Raw genomic sequence first — 14,186 nt, 5'->3', positions numbered from 1 at the left:
TACATTTTAGCAACAATATTTATCTTTGTTAAATCACTACTTCTGCAAAATAAATATTTAAAAATAGTTTTAATTATCAAAATAATACAAAAATGAAAATCAACTGTATTGCATAAACAAGTTTCCTTCCTCTAGCATAAATGTAGTGAAGTCACAAAAAAATGTTAATTGATATTGATACTTTATCACCAAATTTACACTTCTATCACTATATATTGATATTTTTGTACGCCCTTAATTTTTACTGTCTTAAATGTGAAAAACAAAACTAGTTCATTTTAAATGGTTTTAAACAGAGGCCCAAAGTTATTCCTGACTTACTGTGTGCATGCTGAGCTTCACCACAGTGAGTTCATAATCCAAACTCTCAGAGACTAGAGCTGAGTTTTGCTGTGACCATAAAACTAACAACAAGAAGAATGCCAAATATCTGACAATAAAATGCTTTCTGATTAGATGCAGCAGACTTTTTTGACCTGCAGAGCTGCTCATACAATATATCTGCACTGGGGCGAGACACGTTTTGCTCAAATACATTGAAAGCAAAATCTGATACAGGCCCTTCAATAAGATGGAACATTGCCATTAATAAAGATAAGTGACTACCAAAGCCAATATAAACTTTTGAGAAATGGAGAATGGTGCATACAAGAATTTACTCGTGTCTGTTACTCTATATTTTATGCAACTAAATAGCTCTTTCACCTATAGCTCCTGTGCTTGACGCCCACACTCACTTAAAAAATTCAGTGCCAGCAGAATGTCACGACAGCGTGAGTAAACTGTTGCACTATAAGAAATGAGCAGTGCAGAATATGGATACTGGGGCTGTAGGCGACTAAAGACAAGTCCTGCCATGTCCAAACTGTTTTCACCAAAGGCCGCATACTCGTGTTGTAATCAAGATCACACTAATCGAGACCAAGACCTGTCGGAGATCACAGAGTCCCGAGACCAGGACAAGACCAAAACCTCTGAGGGTGGAGGCCTAGACAAGACTGAGACTTTCAAAAGTCGAGTCAAGACATGACTGAGACCATGGCATCGAGACTAAGGTCGTTTTCACACCGCTAGTTCGATTATTTGGTCCGCACCAGGCAATAAAATTGTTATTATGTAGCAAATACACTCCAGTGTGGTCCGCTTTCACACCGGCAAACAAACCAAAACTGGTTCGATTCACGTGTCTCTGTTTCCGGTAAAACAGCGATACTCCAGTTACCAACACCGATGTTCCTGTTAATACCACGGGCCGTCCTCATCTCAAATTATCACCATGAACTCATAAAACAGCAACATGTTGAACTTTGTACAAACTCACCACATCAGCCCAGAGTTCGGGTAACAGCAGCAGCCAACAGCTCCTCAGACGGGGCTGGGGTCTGGTCCTTGGTCTTCTGTTACAAGCTCATTGGTCAGATGGTCCGGAGGCTTCATCCTCCATGTGCTGGTTCCAAACGGTGACGAGAAAGACCAGTGCGCAATGACAGGGTCTGAGTGCGTACGTTCCGTCGTCTGCGCGCTGGTTCTGTGCGGGAAAGCGAGAATGCGCTGTGGACTACAGGTCCGGGCGCGCTGCTCCTGTCCTCCGCGCTCAAGAACCGCAGCTGGTTCCGAGGTGGTGCAGCATCCGGACAGAAGCGTTCCAGTTTGGTTTGTTATATGTTGTTCTGAGCGTCCGTCCTCCGCGCATTTGGTTCTTCCCGGGGAAAGCGCTTCCTCAGGTCGAGGCTCCCCGCTCCAGCTCCTCTGAGCCCGGCCTGAACCGGAGCTGCCCCGCTGGTTCAGGACTCTGTTTGGATCTAGTCCGACTGTATTTCTCACACTAGGCTAAAAGCAGGGACTTTTTTAAGTTGTATCAATTGAATGGGCGATTGCCTATTGCCATGAATTTATTTGGTTAATTAAAGCCTAAAATAACAAATGTTGGTTGCTGTGTGATCACGGGGAACATCGGGTCGTCTCTGTGCGTGTAGGTCCCGAACAGGGGTACGCACCCCCAATTTTTGACTCACTCTGGAGCCACACGTTCGCACACTGATACTTGCTCTGATCTTCGTGTATTACGTTCTCAGTAATGGCCATTGTTGGTAAAATAATTCGAAAATGAATCGCGTCTGCGTCTGGAAACAACCTGTTACTGCGCTGGAGTCGCAGAGGAGACGCGTGTCCCTCCATGATGCATTTGGAATAGTCCGTTTGTCCAAACTGTCTATGGTTTGGACCGGGTTCGCGTTCACACCAGAGGAACCACACAAAGTTGGTCATTTGGTGCGGATTCAAGCGAACCGAGACCACTCTTTTTTGCGGTCTCGGTCCGCTTGATTTGGTTCGGGTCCGAGTCCGATTGACGCTTTCACACCAACGCAAACGAACCGAACTAACCACTTTTGGTTCGAATGGACCGTTTGGTGTGCACCAAATACTGTCGGTGTGAAAACACCCTAAATCAAGACCGTCTTTGTCATTTTCTGCATTTATTTGTATTTTACAGTGATTTTGGCAAATATGTCAATGTTTTTATAAATTTATCTCCAGTTTATTACTCGTCGAGCGTTAGACCTCGAGACCAAGACAAGACCGAGTCCAAGCACCTTCAAGATTGAGACAAGATTTAGTTCAAAAGCCTTCAAAACCAAGACAAGATCGAGTCCAAGTGCCTTCAAGACAGAGACAAGACTGAGTCCAAGCGCTTTCAAGACTAAGACGAGACAGGGTCCAAGCACTTTCAAGACTGACATAAGACCGAGTCCAAGTGTCTTCAAGACCGAGACAAGATCGATTCCAAGTGTCTTCAAGACCGAGTCCAAACAAGGTCGAGTCTGAGACAAGACCAAGACCACAAAAAAAACAGTCTCGAGGCGGTCTTGAGACCAAGACTGGTCTTGAGTACTGCGACACTACCGCACACATATTAGAAACATTCGTAGTGCAGGGCCCCAGACTGATGGTCAGTACAGTGAGACTTTAACATAGATGCATTTTCCATAGATTTGACAGAGCCACAACAACTTTAAAAACTCCTGGAACAGTAACGTTAGGGCAGTGAAATGTTATTGAGGTTACAATTAGAGAAATACTTACTGTCTATGATCATTTTTGGTGGGTGGGGGTCTTAAAACTATTATGTATCTCTAACTCAAACTGCACTCATGAGACTACTCCACTATGAGAGTTCATCCAAAAACAATTATACAGAAAAAGTACTGTCTAACAATCTATTTATATTAAGAAAGATTGAATGTAAACTGCCATTTCACATAGAAATACAAGGAAAAAAAAAAAAAAAAGAAAAAATATACAAAATGTTCAGCTTACTAACTCAGTAACATCTCCTTTCTGCTGTTCTTCCATATAAATCCTTATAATCTAAATGAAAGGATTACTCCACTCATACAAATGTTGGTTGACTAAGATTAATTGACTTAAAGGTCCTACTAAAATGCCTCTTGTGAGTTTTAAGCCACATTCTAATGTTGTTACCTCCTCAAAAACATATCTGGAGTTATGATTTGTTTCATTCACACATGTTGGAGTAAACTTTTATTAGTCTGTCTACATCTCCAAAGCTCGTGTTTTCTGTTTGAGAGGAGAACTCAGATTAAATATGCAAAACTTGTGTGTCAAACATGTGTGAATGAACCAAAACTCAACTCCAGGTATGTTTGTGATGATGAAACAACATTATAACAGATCAGAAAATGACTTAAATAATATAAAATAGGCCTTACTAAAGGTCTACAGCCCTAACAGATACTTCAGTTTTTCTATTGTATTAAGCCTGTTTATTTTTTTGCAGGTGTGTGCTCAGCCATTCATGTCCTTTGTTTAATTTACCGAGCTACACCTGTTCTGTCATGGGAATGCGTCTTTGTGAGAAGGAAATTAGCTCCCTTAGTCCCTTTTGTAAATCACTGTTAATAGGCTATTAACATAATAAGAGGTGGGTATTCACTTTTTAATAAAATTGTTCTTCTCAGAGTGTATTTTAACTCCTAATTCAGTAATATTTGCTGAATAATAAGCAAAAAATACATTATATAGCTAGAATTTGAAGCATTTTAAGCTCTCCTCCACCTTGCAGGGCTCCACAAATACTTTTTTTCATTTAGAGAACAGTGAAATGGTGAGTTCGCTCCCTGGTTTGATTGTAACCCAGGGCTAAACTATTAATGAACACAGGGATTTAGTTATTTCTAATCATCAGTGATCAGCTTTGTGGTTTTAATAAAGGTAGGTCTGGGCAGATTTTGGAGAAATTTGACTATTTTTGGGTTATTTTTGAGTTAATCATTAAAAGTGTGGTTTGGGGTTTTCAGAAGTATCAAAAATAAGATAATAATCGATACTAAAACTACAGTAGTATCGAAAGAGATGCTCATTTGAAAAAGCGTCAGTGCTAAAAAGTCACATTTATCTTGTTGCTTGGTCAGGACCTTTTCTGTTTTGGGTTCTGTCTTCTTCAAGCTCAAAAAATCAAGTCATTTTTTGTCATTTAATTTTGTTTTGTACAATCAAAAATAGAATCCAAAACTCAATATGAAGGAACAACATCATGATCATTTTATATTTTGTCATGATGATGTTTTGACAGACTCTAAAACGTGATTATGTTTCAGTAAATGGTAAATTGTCACACTTTTATACAGCGCTTTCCACCCTCAAGGCTCTCGAAGCGCTTTACAACAAGGAACCACTCACATATTCACACACACACTCAGGCGATGTCCATATGATGAAGGTCTGAACAGAAGACGTAAATGTGACGTTGTGGCTTCACGTAAGCAATTAGACGAGCGTTTTCGGGAGGAAATCTGTGTGCATACGGCGACGCGAAAGTGTGTGGAATTCTGAGTGTGCATACCATCCGACGTGTTTGTTTCTGTGTACTGTATGTATGTGACATAAACACGTACGCGATGTGAGCAGATCTGACCAGAGTTTTGCGTCTTGGGCAGTGTAGACGGAAGGAAACGCTACGGCGGAGTGTCTTCAACTTTTCCACTGGAGGGTGGTTTCAGATTTTGGCGTTTTTAAGCCTCCAAAACGCCGTCACAGTCTAAACAAAAAGCACTTCTGATAAAATATTTTGTTCGTTTTTAGTCGCAAGTGTAAACAGGCCCTCATACACACAGGGATGAGCTGGGTTTAGTGCAGGGGTCTCCAACCTTTTTCTGTTGGTGAGCTCCTTTACAAAACAAAAAGCCCAGAGAGCTACTCATTTTAGCGGCCACAAGAAACTGAGACGATTATAAGAAAGAGCCGAGCCTTTGGGTAGGTTGTTTAAAAACCTATAAAATATAATGATGAGGAACGAATGGTACATGTACAACGGTAGCAGGCATGTAATTAATCACATTTTTGTTATTCAGCACAATTATATAATTCTGAAATCCCTTGGCGAGCTACTTTGAAGGGGCAGTTACTGAGCTACAAGTTGGAGACCTCGGATTTAGTGTCTTGCCCAAGGACACAACGACGGCGTTCATCTGTGGGAGGTGCAAAAGGTGTTGAACCTGATCATTTCTATAAATAAACAACCACAATGCAAAAAGCTTGGCCAAAATTTAAGATATAAACTAGGGGTCTCCAACCTGTAGCTCACCAAGGGATTTCTGAATTACATTATTATTGTGCTGAATAAGTAAAATTTGATTAATTAAATGCCATTTACTATTGTACATGTATCATTTTGGTGACTAACTTTGTGCTCTAATAAATATATAATGGTTTATGTTTTATAGGCATCTTAACTGTACCTCATTGTTGGCTTGTCATGGCTCTTATATGTGCTCAGTTTCTTGTGACCACTAAACCTAGTAGCTCTCTGGCATTTTTGTTTTGTAAAAGTAGCTCACCAGAGGAAAACGGTTGGAGACCCTTGATGTAAACACTTAAATCTATCAGAAAATGATGCAAAAGTAGTGAAACTATCTGTTCATGCAACAAAATCATTTTATCTACAAGTTATCTTAAAATAAACTGCCTCGAGACTAGAATTAAGCAGCCTCTGGAACTAGAAGGTAGATAATAAATCTGAAAACAAGATGAATAACCTGATATAAGTTTTAAAATCTTGGCCAAAATCTAAGATACAAACCAGGGATCTCCAACAAGTAGCTCTTCACCTCTTTCCAAGTAGCTCACCAAGGGATTTCTGAATTACACATATTGTGCTGAATAAGTAAAATTTGATTCATTAAATGCCTTTTACCACTGTACATGTATCATTTTGATGCCTAACTTTGTGCACTTATAAATGTATAATGGTTTATGTTTTATAAGGCTTGTCATGACTCTTATATATGCGCAATTTCTTCGCTGCATTTTTGTTTTGTAAAAGTAGCTCACCAGAGGAAATAGGTTGCAAACCCCTGATATAAACACTTAAATCTATCAGAAAATGATGCAAAAGTAGTGAAACTATCTGTTCATGCAGCAAGATCATTTTACTTGACACGTTATAAAATAAACTACCTCTAGACTAGAATTAAGCAGCCTCTGGAACTAGAAGGTAGATAATAAATCTGAAAACAAGATGAATAACCTGATATAAGTTTTAAAATCTTGGCCAAAATTTAAGATACAAACCAGGGATCTCCAACAAGTAGCTCTTCACCTCTTTCCAAGTAGCTCGCCAAGGGATTTCTGAATTACACATATTGTGCTAAGTAAAATTTGATTAATTAAATGCCTTTTACCATTGTACACGTATCATTTTGATACCTAACTGTGCTCTAATAAACGTTTAATGGTTTATGTTTTATAGGCACCTAACTGTACCTCATTGTTGGCTTGTCATGGCTCTTATATATGCTCAGTTTCTTGTGACCACTAAAACTAGTAGCTCTCTGGTATTTTCGTTTTGTAAAAGTAGCTTACCGGATCAAAAAGACCCTTAATGTAAACACTTAAATCTATCAGAAAATGACGCAAAAGTAAGAAGCAAAATCATTTTATCTACAAGTTATCTTACAATAAACTACCTCTACACTAGAATTAATCAGCCTCTGGAACTAGGAGGTAGATAATAAATCTGAAAACAAGATGAATAACCTGATACAAGTTTTAAAATCTTGGCCAGATCACGGAAATTTGCACTGTAGACGCAAGAACTCACTGTATTCCAAGAAAAATGACTAACTGTATTGATTTTAGCTTCCCGCCCTGCATCTGTATTAAATATTATATCTAAAACTGAGCACTTGCCCAGCCCGTTTCTAACCTCTGTTCCCTCTGTTTGCAGGAGAATGTGTCTCTGGCCGACATCCTGTCTCTGAGGGACTCTTGTCTTTCGGAGGACGAGGTGTGGGCCGTGTGTGGGGAGTGTGCTCTGGCGCTTCAGAGCATCAGCCAGTCCCAGCTCTTCCACTCTCTGTGCATCACCCCCGACACTCTGGCCTTCAACGCCCATGGCAACGTGTGCTTCATGGAGCAGCTCAGCGGTGAGTCAACACTACACTCATACTTCCACTTACGCACATGTCAGACGCTAAGACTCTCACTTAAAGATGAATCTGCATCATTTAACTTTTCTTGTAAGCTGTTTTTTGTCTGTGTTTGTTTTATTTTGTTTTTGTCGATAATGTTCCAGAGTATTGCATTTGATTTATCTTTTTGGAGACAAGAAGACGATGTCAGCAGGCTAGTTAGGTCATATCTGTGGAGGAGTGACCCCAAAGATGAGCTTGAGCTGAGTTGTTTAATTTAGGAATGAAAAGAAGACAACATGCATTATTTCTTTTATTTTACAGTTAAATTATTATTTATATAATATGGGATTTTTTTGTGTGAAGAATCCCTCAGTCGTCCAGGTAGAATCCATATCGAGGAGAAAATTCAGTTTGTTGACTCGACAAAAGTTAGTTTGGTTGAAATAATAAACAGAATTTTCTCCTCGATATGGGATTTTTTGTAATCTTAAATGTGGCAGAAGCACTTAGTTCCTACACGAACTGCCTACCTCTTGCACTTTAATAAAAAAAAGACATTGTTGAATTTATATTTGTTTTTGCAGTAGTTTTTGGGGGATTATTTTTTCTGTACACATTTCAAGATATATATCGTATATCGAGATATAGTAAAATATATCGAGATATATTTTTTGCTCCATATCGCCCAGCCCTAGTATCAGTACATGTCTTTTTAAGTAAGGGATTTAAAAAACTAATCTAATTAATTACAGAGTTTCTAAGTAATTCATCTCAATTAATCACATAACAATATCTGCCCCAAAGCAACATTTATTTTATGCAAATTAATTTTAGTAGACTTCATCAAATAACCCACACAGACATGACTTTTAAACACGAGCTCTTTCAATGTCTGGAAAAATGTCTTGAAAAAATAAATTGCATTTCAGTAGACAAAGGTAAAGTCCCTGTCCAAAATAAGAGACTAAAGTTCAAGTGCCGTTTTCCTTTAAAGGTTGTATAGAGGATTTTTTAAGGGAAGTGAAATACAGTGACAGTCCTTTTTCAAATGCATGTGTGACACCACCTTCCTCAGTAGAAACATCTCCTCCCGCCTCTTTACTCTAGAAATCACATTTGTTTACATCCAGTGCATGTTCAGAATTACTGCTGAAGTGACCTGCCTAGAAATATTTTAGCGACCGACGCGTCAGTTTTTAGACCCTTCGGACTTTCTTTTGCGGCGAACTGGTCGTGGATTCTCATCCGCCATCGCAACAAACTTTGTGCGAATTGCAAGGAAGCAACAGTTTGAAAAAGCCTCAAAGAACCGCTGCATAAACCACATAATCCCCGAGCGCCGACGAGTCAGTTACACAAAAAATGTAGGGAGTTTGACTGACAACCTAACAGCCAATAGAAAAAGAGGGAGCCTCGTTTTCTATTGGCTGATGTTTATCTGGCCTCACTACGTCCACAACTGATAGATTTTCATTCTTTCTTTTTTTTTTCGGTCATCATAATTAAAAGCTGCTGCGTCTCTGTAATGGTATTTTAAACTTTCAATGACAATTTTAAACAAAAAAAAAAATCCTCCATACAACCTTTAAGTTGTTCCCTTCTCAATGTCGTGTTTCTGTGCTCACGGTGACATGTTTTGCATATAAATGGTGTTGTAGGTTTGAGGAGCTTTTGTGAAATGCAAACTCTTTTCTGCACAGACTGCAGTAAACAACGCCTTTGTCAATACTTCCGTCAGGTAGTTTTTTTATAATAGAAATTTACCATCCAGCAGAGACAGAGCGCTTTCATGCTCCATTGTAGTAGTTGTAACTGGGCATCAGTGTAATTATTGTACCACTGACAAACAGTCCGCGTTGTTTGGCCAAGGGCAATAAAATGCGTTATTTTTAATGCATTATTTTCTTTGTAGTAAATTAATCGTAATCAGTGTGTTAATGTCTCACCCCTAGTTTTAAGGCATTTCCAGGCAAAGCAGTAACATCTCCATGGAAACAAGCAGATGCTCAGTTTACATAAAAAACATTTACATTACCTTTGTTTTCGCTAATCTACCTCTAAGGGCATTCCATAATAACCACCGTTTTCTGTCATTTCATCCTGAACTCTAAAGCAAAATTTATGGTCATGTGTCAATCCGTGTGCGTCGCCTTGCGCCCCCTCGCAGAGCGTCTGCGCTGACCAACGTGCACCTCCAAAATTTCTTAACTATGCATCAAACTGAAGCAGACAGCAGGGGAAAGCGACGCAGACAATAAGGGCAGTGATTGGTCCTCTCCACATCCGCTCTACATAAATTTCAGGTTCTCCACTTTCCCGATTAATTTTGTAAACACTAAAGCTATTTTTAAATCCTAGACTCCTTGTGTTGTGGCGAATGAAATATTTTGCGGCGCATAGACCTCGACGCAAATCTATAAATCGAAAACGACGGCAACAAGGCGACAGCGGCAGTGTGCGTTGAGCCGACGCAGAACTATAAAACAGCCTAAACTGAGCAACATTAGTAGGGAGTGAAGAATAGAGAGCGACATTCAGTGAAGGACTGAGCCAGGAATCTTAAACGTCCTTTAGAACTCAAAATGGACTCTTGTGAGCTTTAAATCATATTAGAATGTTTTTCCCTCATCAAAAACAGATCTGGAGTTGTGTTTTGTTTTATTCATACATGTTCGAGTCTTTATTATTAATCTGTCTACAACGCCAAAGCTCAAAATGCTCTGTTCCACCTTGTGATGTCATGAAGCAAGAGCTAGATTCAAGTGAAGATTATCTGGAGTTTAAAAACACAATCCAGCGCTTCCTGTATTACATGACATCACAAGTTGGAAGAAGTCTAAATATGCAGGGTTTGTGTGTTAAACAAACAAAACACAACTCCAGATCAGAGTCCTGCACCGGGTCCCCGACTGGTACCCGCAATTTTTTGCCGAAACGGGCGGGTTTTAACTTTCTTGAATTTGAGCGACGAACTGTAGAAAAACATTTGACGCGCATCCATGGCGTCCATTGCCCTGGAAACAAGTGATATTTCCTGGTCTTTTCCTGGAAAGATGGACCAGACTGAGAGAGACTTTAGTGTATTTATTACATAAACACATCAGCGGAGGTGATCGGCTCAGCGGCTGCGCTCCTGGTTCAGTCCTGGTTAAGTCTTGGTTAAGTCCTGGTTAAGTCCTGGTTCAGTCCTGGTTCAGTCCTGGTTAAGTCCTGATTAAGTCCTGGTTTAGTCTTGGTGTAATCCTGGCGATCGACTTGGCGGTTGCGGCATGTATATATTTATGCCTAAATGAACCTGCCCAGGGACGACAGGTGGAAATTATCACTGGTGCTACATTCTGGTACAATGCATCTCTCCTGTTAAGGTTAATGTAAACATTGTGTACTGTCCCTGTCTCATCAAAATAAAATAAAATTAATAAATGCTCATGACACTGGTTTAGTCCTGGTTTAGACCTGGTTCAGTCTTGGTGTAGTCCTGGCGATCGGCTCTGAGGTTGCGGCGTGTATACATTTATAATCCGCTAATGGCACTGCGTAGGTTCAGTCCTGATTTGGTCCTGGACTATTGGGCTGTCGGACTAATGGGCTGACCCCGATTTATCACGGGCAAGGGCGGGTAACGGGTGGAATGTTAAGGGGTCTGGGCGGGTCTGGATTTAATACTGCGCTGTACTGCACAGGTGTCTCCAAAAATGGACCCGTGCAGGATCCGTTTATGATGAGGAAACAACATTATAACAGCGTAAAATGTGCCCTTTAATACTTAAAAACAGCAAAAGTAGATGTTAGAATAAGTTGCCTGCTCTTTTCTTTTTTATACAAATCTCTTCGATCTTTATCAGACACATCCACATTTATGCTTTGCTGTCTCATTGTGGCCCTGACCACCTCATCAACCAATCTCTGAGGCTGTGAATTAAATTTGTGTTTTGCTTACTACAGTTTTCCGTCCAAAACTAAACTAAATCATTCGCATGGAAATTCTAACCCTAAATAGCTGTGTTTTCAATATAAATTAAAATTCCGTTGTAGTCCAGCGCTTTCCAATCTGCTACGTTCCCTTTAGACAAAATAAATTGCGTCGGTGCGGTGACCTGGCGTTTGTCCACATCGATAACTCATTTGAGAGAAGGAAAATTAAAGCACAGCACTTTTATTCGACTCAACAACAGCCTCCATCCATCTTCTCCTCTCTTCTCTCCATCGTCACTTAAGTCTGTTTTGAAATTGGCAATTGACAAAGCCAGGCCCTCCAGCAACACTACCCATTTAGGATTATGTAACTTCAATTCTGACACAGTCTCGAGTCTGCGTGAACACAACAGCAGTGCGAGGGATTCTAATATGCGAGCGGAAACATTCAGAATAGATTAGACACAGATCAATGAGGTGCACTGAAGAGTTTGTTGAACAGTTTGGCACTCAGACGTGTGGCAGGAAGAGGTGTCAAAGATTCAGTGAAAGGAGAGAATGATTTATTTGTAAAGAAATCCTCATGAGACAAACAGGATAAGCGAAGGAGAAGAGGCTGTTTAGAAGCGCTTAGTGTAGCCATGAATTAAGGTGCATTGCGTAACATTTGTGATTAGTTACAGAATAAGGCAGAGCAATGGCATATCCATAGAAGCGAGCAGGTGACCCATCCATCCATTTTCTTCCGCACATCCGGAGCCGGGTGGCGGGGGCAGCAGTCTAAGCAGGGACTCGGAGATTTTCTTCACCTCCAGCTCCTCCAAGGGGACTCCAAGGTGTTCCCAGGCCAGCCCAGAGACATAGCCCCTCCAGCGTGTCCTGGGTCTTACCCCGGGGCCTCCTCCTGGTGGGACATGCCCGGAACACCTCGAGAGGGAGGCGCCCAGGAGGTATTCAGAACAGATGCCCGAGCCACCTCAACTAGCTCCTCTCGACATGGAGGAGCAGCGGTTCTACTCCGAGCTCCTCCCGTGTGACTGAGCTCCTCACCCTATCTCTAAGGGAGCGCCCAGCCACCCTGCGGAGGAAACTCATTTCAACTTGTATCCGCGAATCTCGTCCTTTCGGTCACTACCCAGAGCTCATGACCATAGGTGAGAGGAGGAACGTAGATTGACGGTAAATCGAGAGCTTTGCCTTTTAGCTCAGCATCACTTCCGACGCTGCACCGATCCACCTGTCAATCTCACGCTTCATCCTCCTCTCACTTGTGAACAAGACTCCAAAATACTTGAACTCCTCCACTTGAGGCAGGGACTCTCCACCCACCCAGAGAGTGACCCTCCACCAGAAAATTTACACAATGCACCTTTAAGTAAGAGTAAAATTACCTCAAAATCAAAATAATATTATTTCTCAAGTAGAAGTACAAAGTATAGGTTCAAGAAATTACTAAGAGTAAAACAGTATTTGGGGAAATTACTACTCAAGGGTTAGTAAGAGTAACTGTCAGGATTTAACATCTGATTTATTTTATAATTTGAAGTTTAATCTGAAGGACAAAACAATACATAACACACAACATATTTTTTTCAAAGGATAAACCACAAAAATGAGAATGACTAAATCATATATGAAGAACATACAAATGTAAATAAATCATGTATTAAAGGTTTTATCACATGTAGAGTTGCTCACAGTGAGAAGAGTAACCACAATTTTTTATTCCATTAATAGTACTGTTACACTACTAATATAATAAGTATAGGAGAACACTTATGGTACTTGTTTTGTGTACAACAGCGGTTTTCAATATGTGAAGCTCGCCTCCCCCACGCCAAATAGCCACTGGGGAGGCACGACACACGTGAAGAAAAGATAATGGTCGACATCTGTTCACATCTGCAGCAGGATTGATATCAGTAATTATGTGTTTGTGTATTAGCTGTAAAATGATGCCGACATTCTGACAACCTGCTCATCACGTTTTTTTGCCTCGTATGCGCCACGTGGACCGTGCCTCTAAACCAGGACTAAACCAAGACTAAAACCAGGTCTAAACCAGGTCTAAACCAGGTCTAAACCAGGTCTAAAATCAGGACTATAACCAGGTCTAAACCAGGTCTAAAATCAGGACTATAACCAGGTCTAAACCAGGTCTAAACCAGGTCTAAACCAGGTCTAAACCAGGTCTAAACCAGGTCTAAAATCAGGACTATAACCAGGTCTAAACCAGGTCTAAACCAGGTCTAAACCAGGTCTAAACCAGGTCTAAATCTAAAACCAGGTCTAAACCAGGTCTAAAACCAGGTCTAAAATCTAAACAGGACTAATAAACCAGGTCTAAACCAGGTCTAAACCAGGTCTAAATTAAACAGGTCTATAAACCAGGTCTAAACCAGGTCTAAACCAGGTCTAAACCAGGTCTAAAATCAGGACTATAACCAGGTCTAAACCAGGTCTAAACCAGGTCTAAACCAGGTCTAAAATCAGGACTATAACCAGGTCTAAACCAGGTCTAAACCAGGTCTAAAACCAGGTCTAAACCAGGTCTAAACCAGGTCTAAAATCAGGACTATAACCAGGTCTAAACCAGGTCTAAACCAGGTCTAAAATCAGGACTATAACCAGGTCTAAACCAGGTCTAAACCAGGTCTAAACCAGGTCTAAACCAGGTCTAAAGGTCTAAACCAGGTCTAAAACCAGGTCTAAACCAGGTCTAGGATTATAACCAGGTCTAAACCAGGTCTAAAAATCCAGGACTATAACCAGGTCTTAAACCAGGTCTAAACCAGGTCTAAACCAGGTCTAAACCATCAGGACTATAACCAGGTCTAA

General features: G+C 40.5%; 1 protein-coding gene across 1 annotated transcript in view; it reads left to right on the top strand.

Moving 5' to 3' along the window:
- LOC129411526 (kinase non-catalytic C-lobe domain-containing protein 1) overlaps window positions 1-14,186 on the top strand; it is a 173,848-nt gene that overhangs the window by 40,281 nt on the left and 119,381 nt on the right. The window contains exon 2 of the mRNA XM_055162597.1: window positions 7,247-7,445. Coding sequence (XP_055018572.1) covers window positions 7,247-7,445 — 199 coding nt within the window. The remainder of the gene's footprint in view (window positions 1-7,246; window positions 7,446-14,186) is intronic.

This window comes from Boleophthalmus pectinirostris, unplaced genomic scaffold, assembly GCF_026225935.1.
Source record: "Boleophthalmus pectinirostris isolate CB_2022bp ecotype Guang Dong unplaced genomic scaffold, ASM2622593v1 HiC_scaffold_5, whole genome shotgun sequence".
Taxonomy (NCBI): domain Eukaryota; kingdom Metazoa; phylum Chordata; class Actinopteri; order Gobiiformes; family Gobiidae; genus Boleophthalmus; species Boleophthalmus pectinirostris.
The sequence above is the reverse complement of the archived record's forward strand: the minus strand, read 5'-3'. Positions and strand labels throughout refer to the sequence as shown.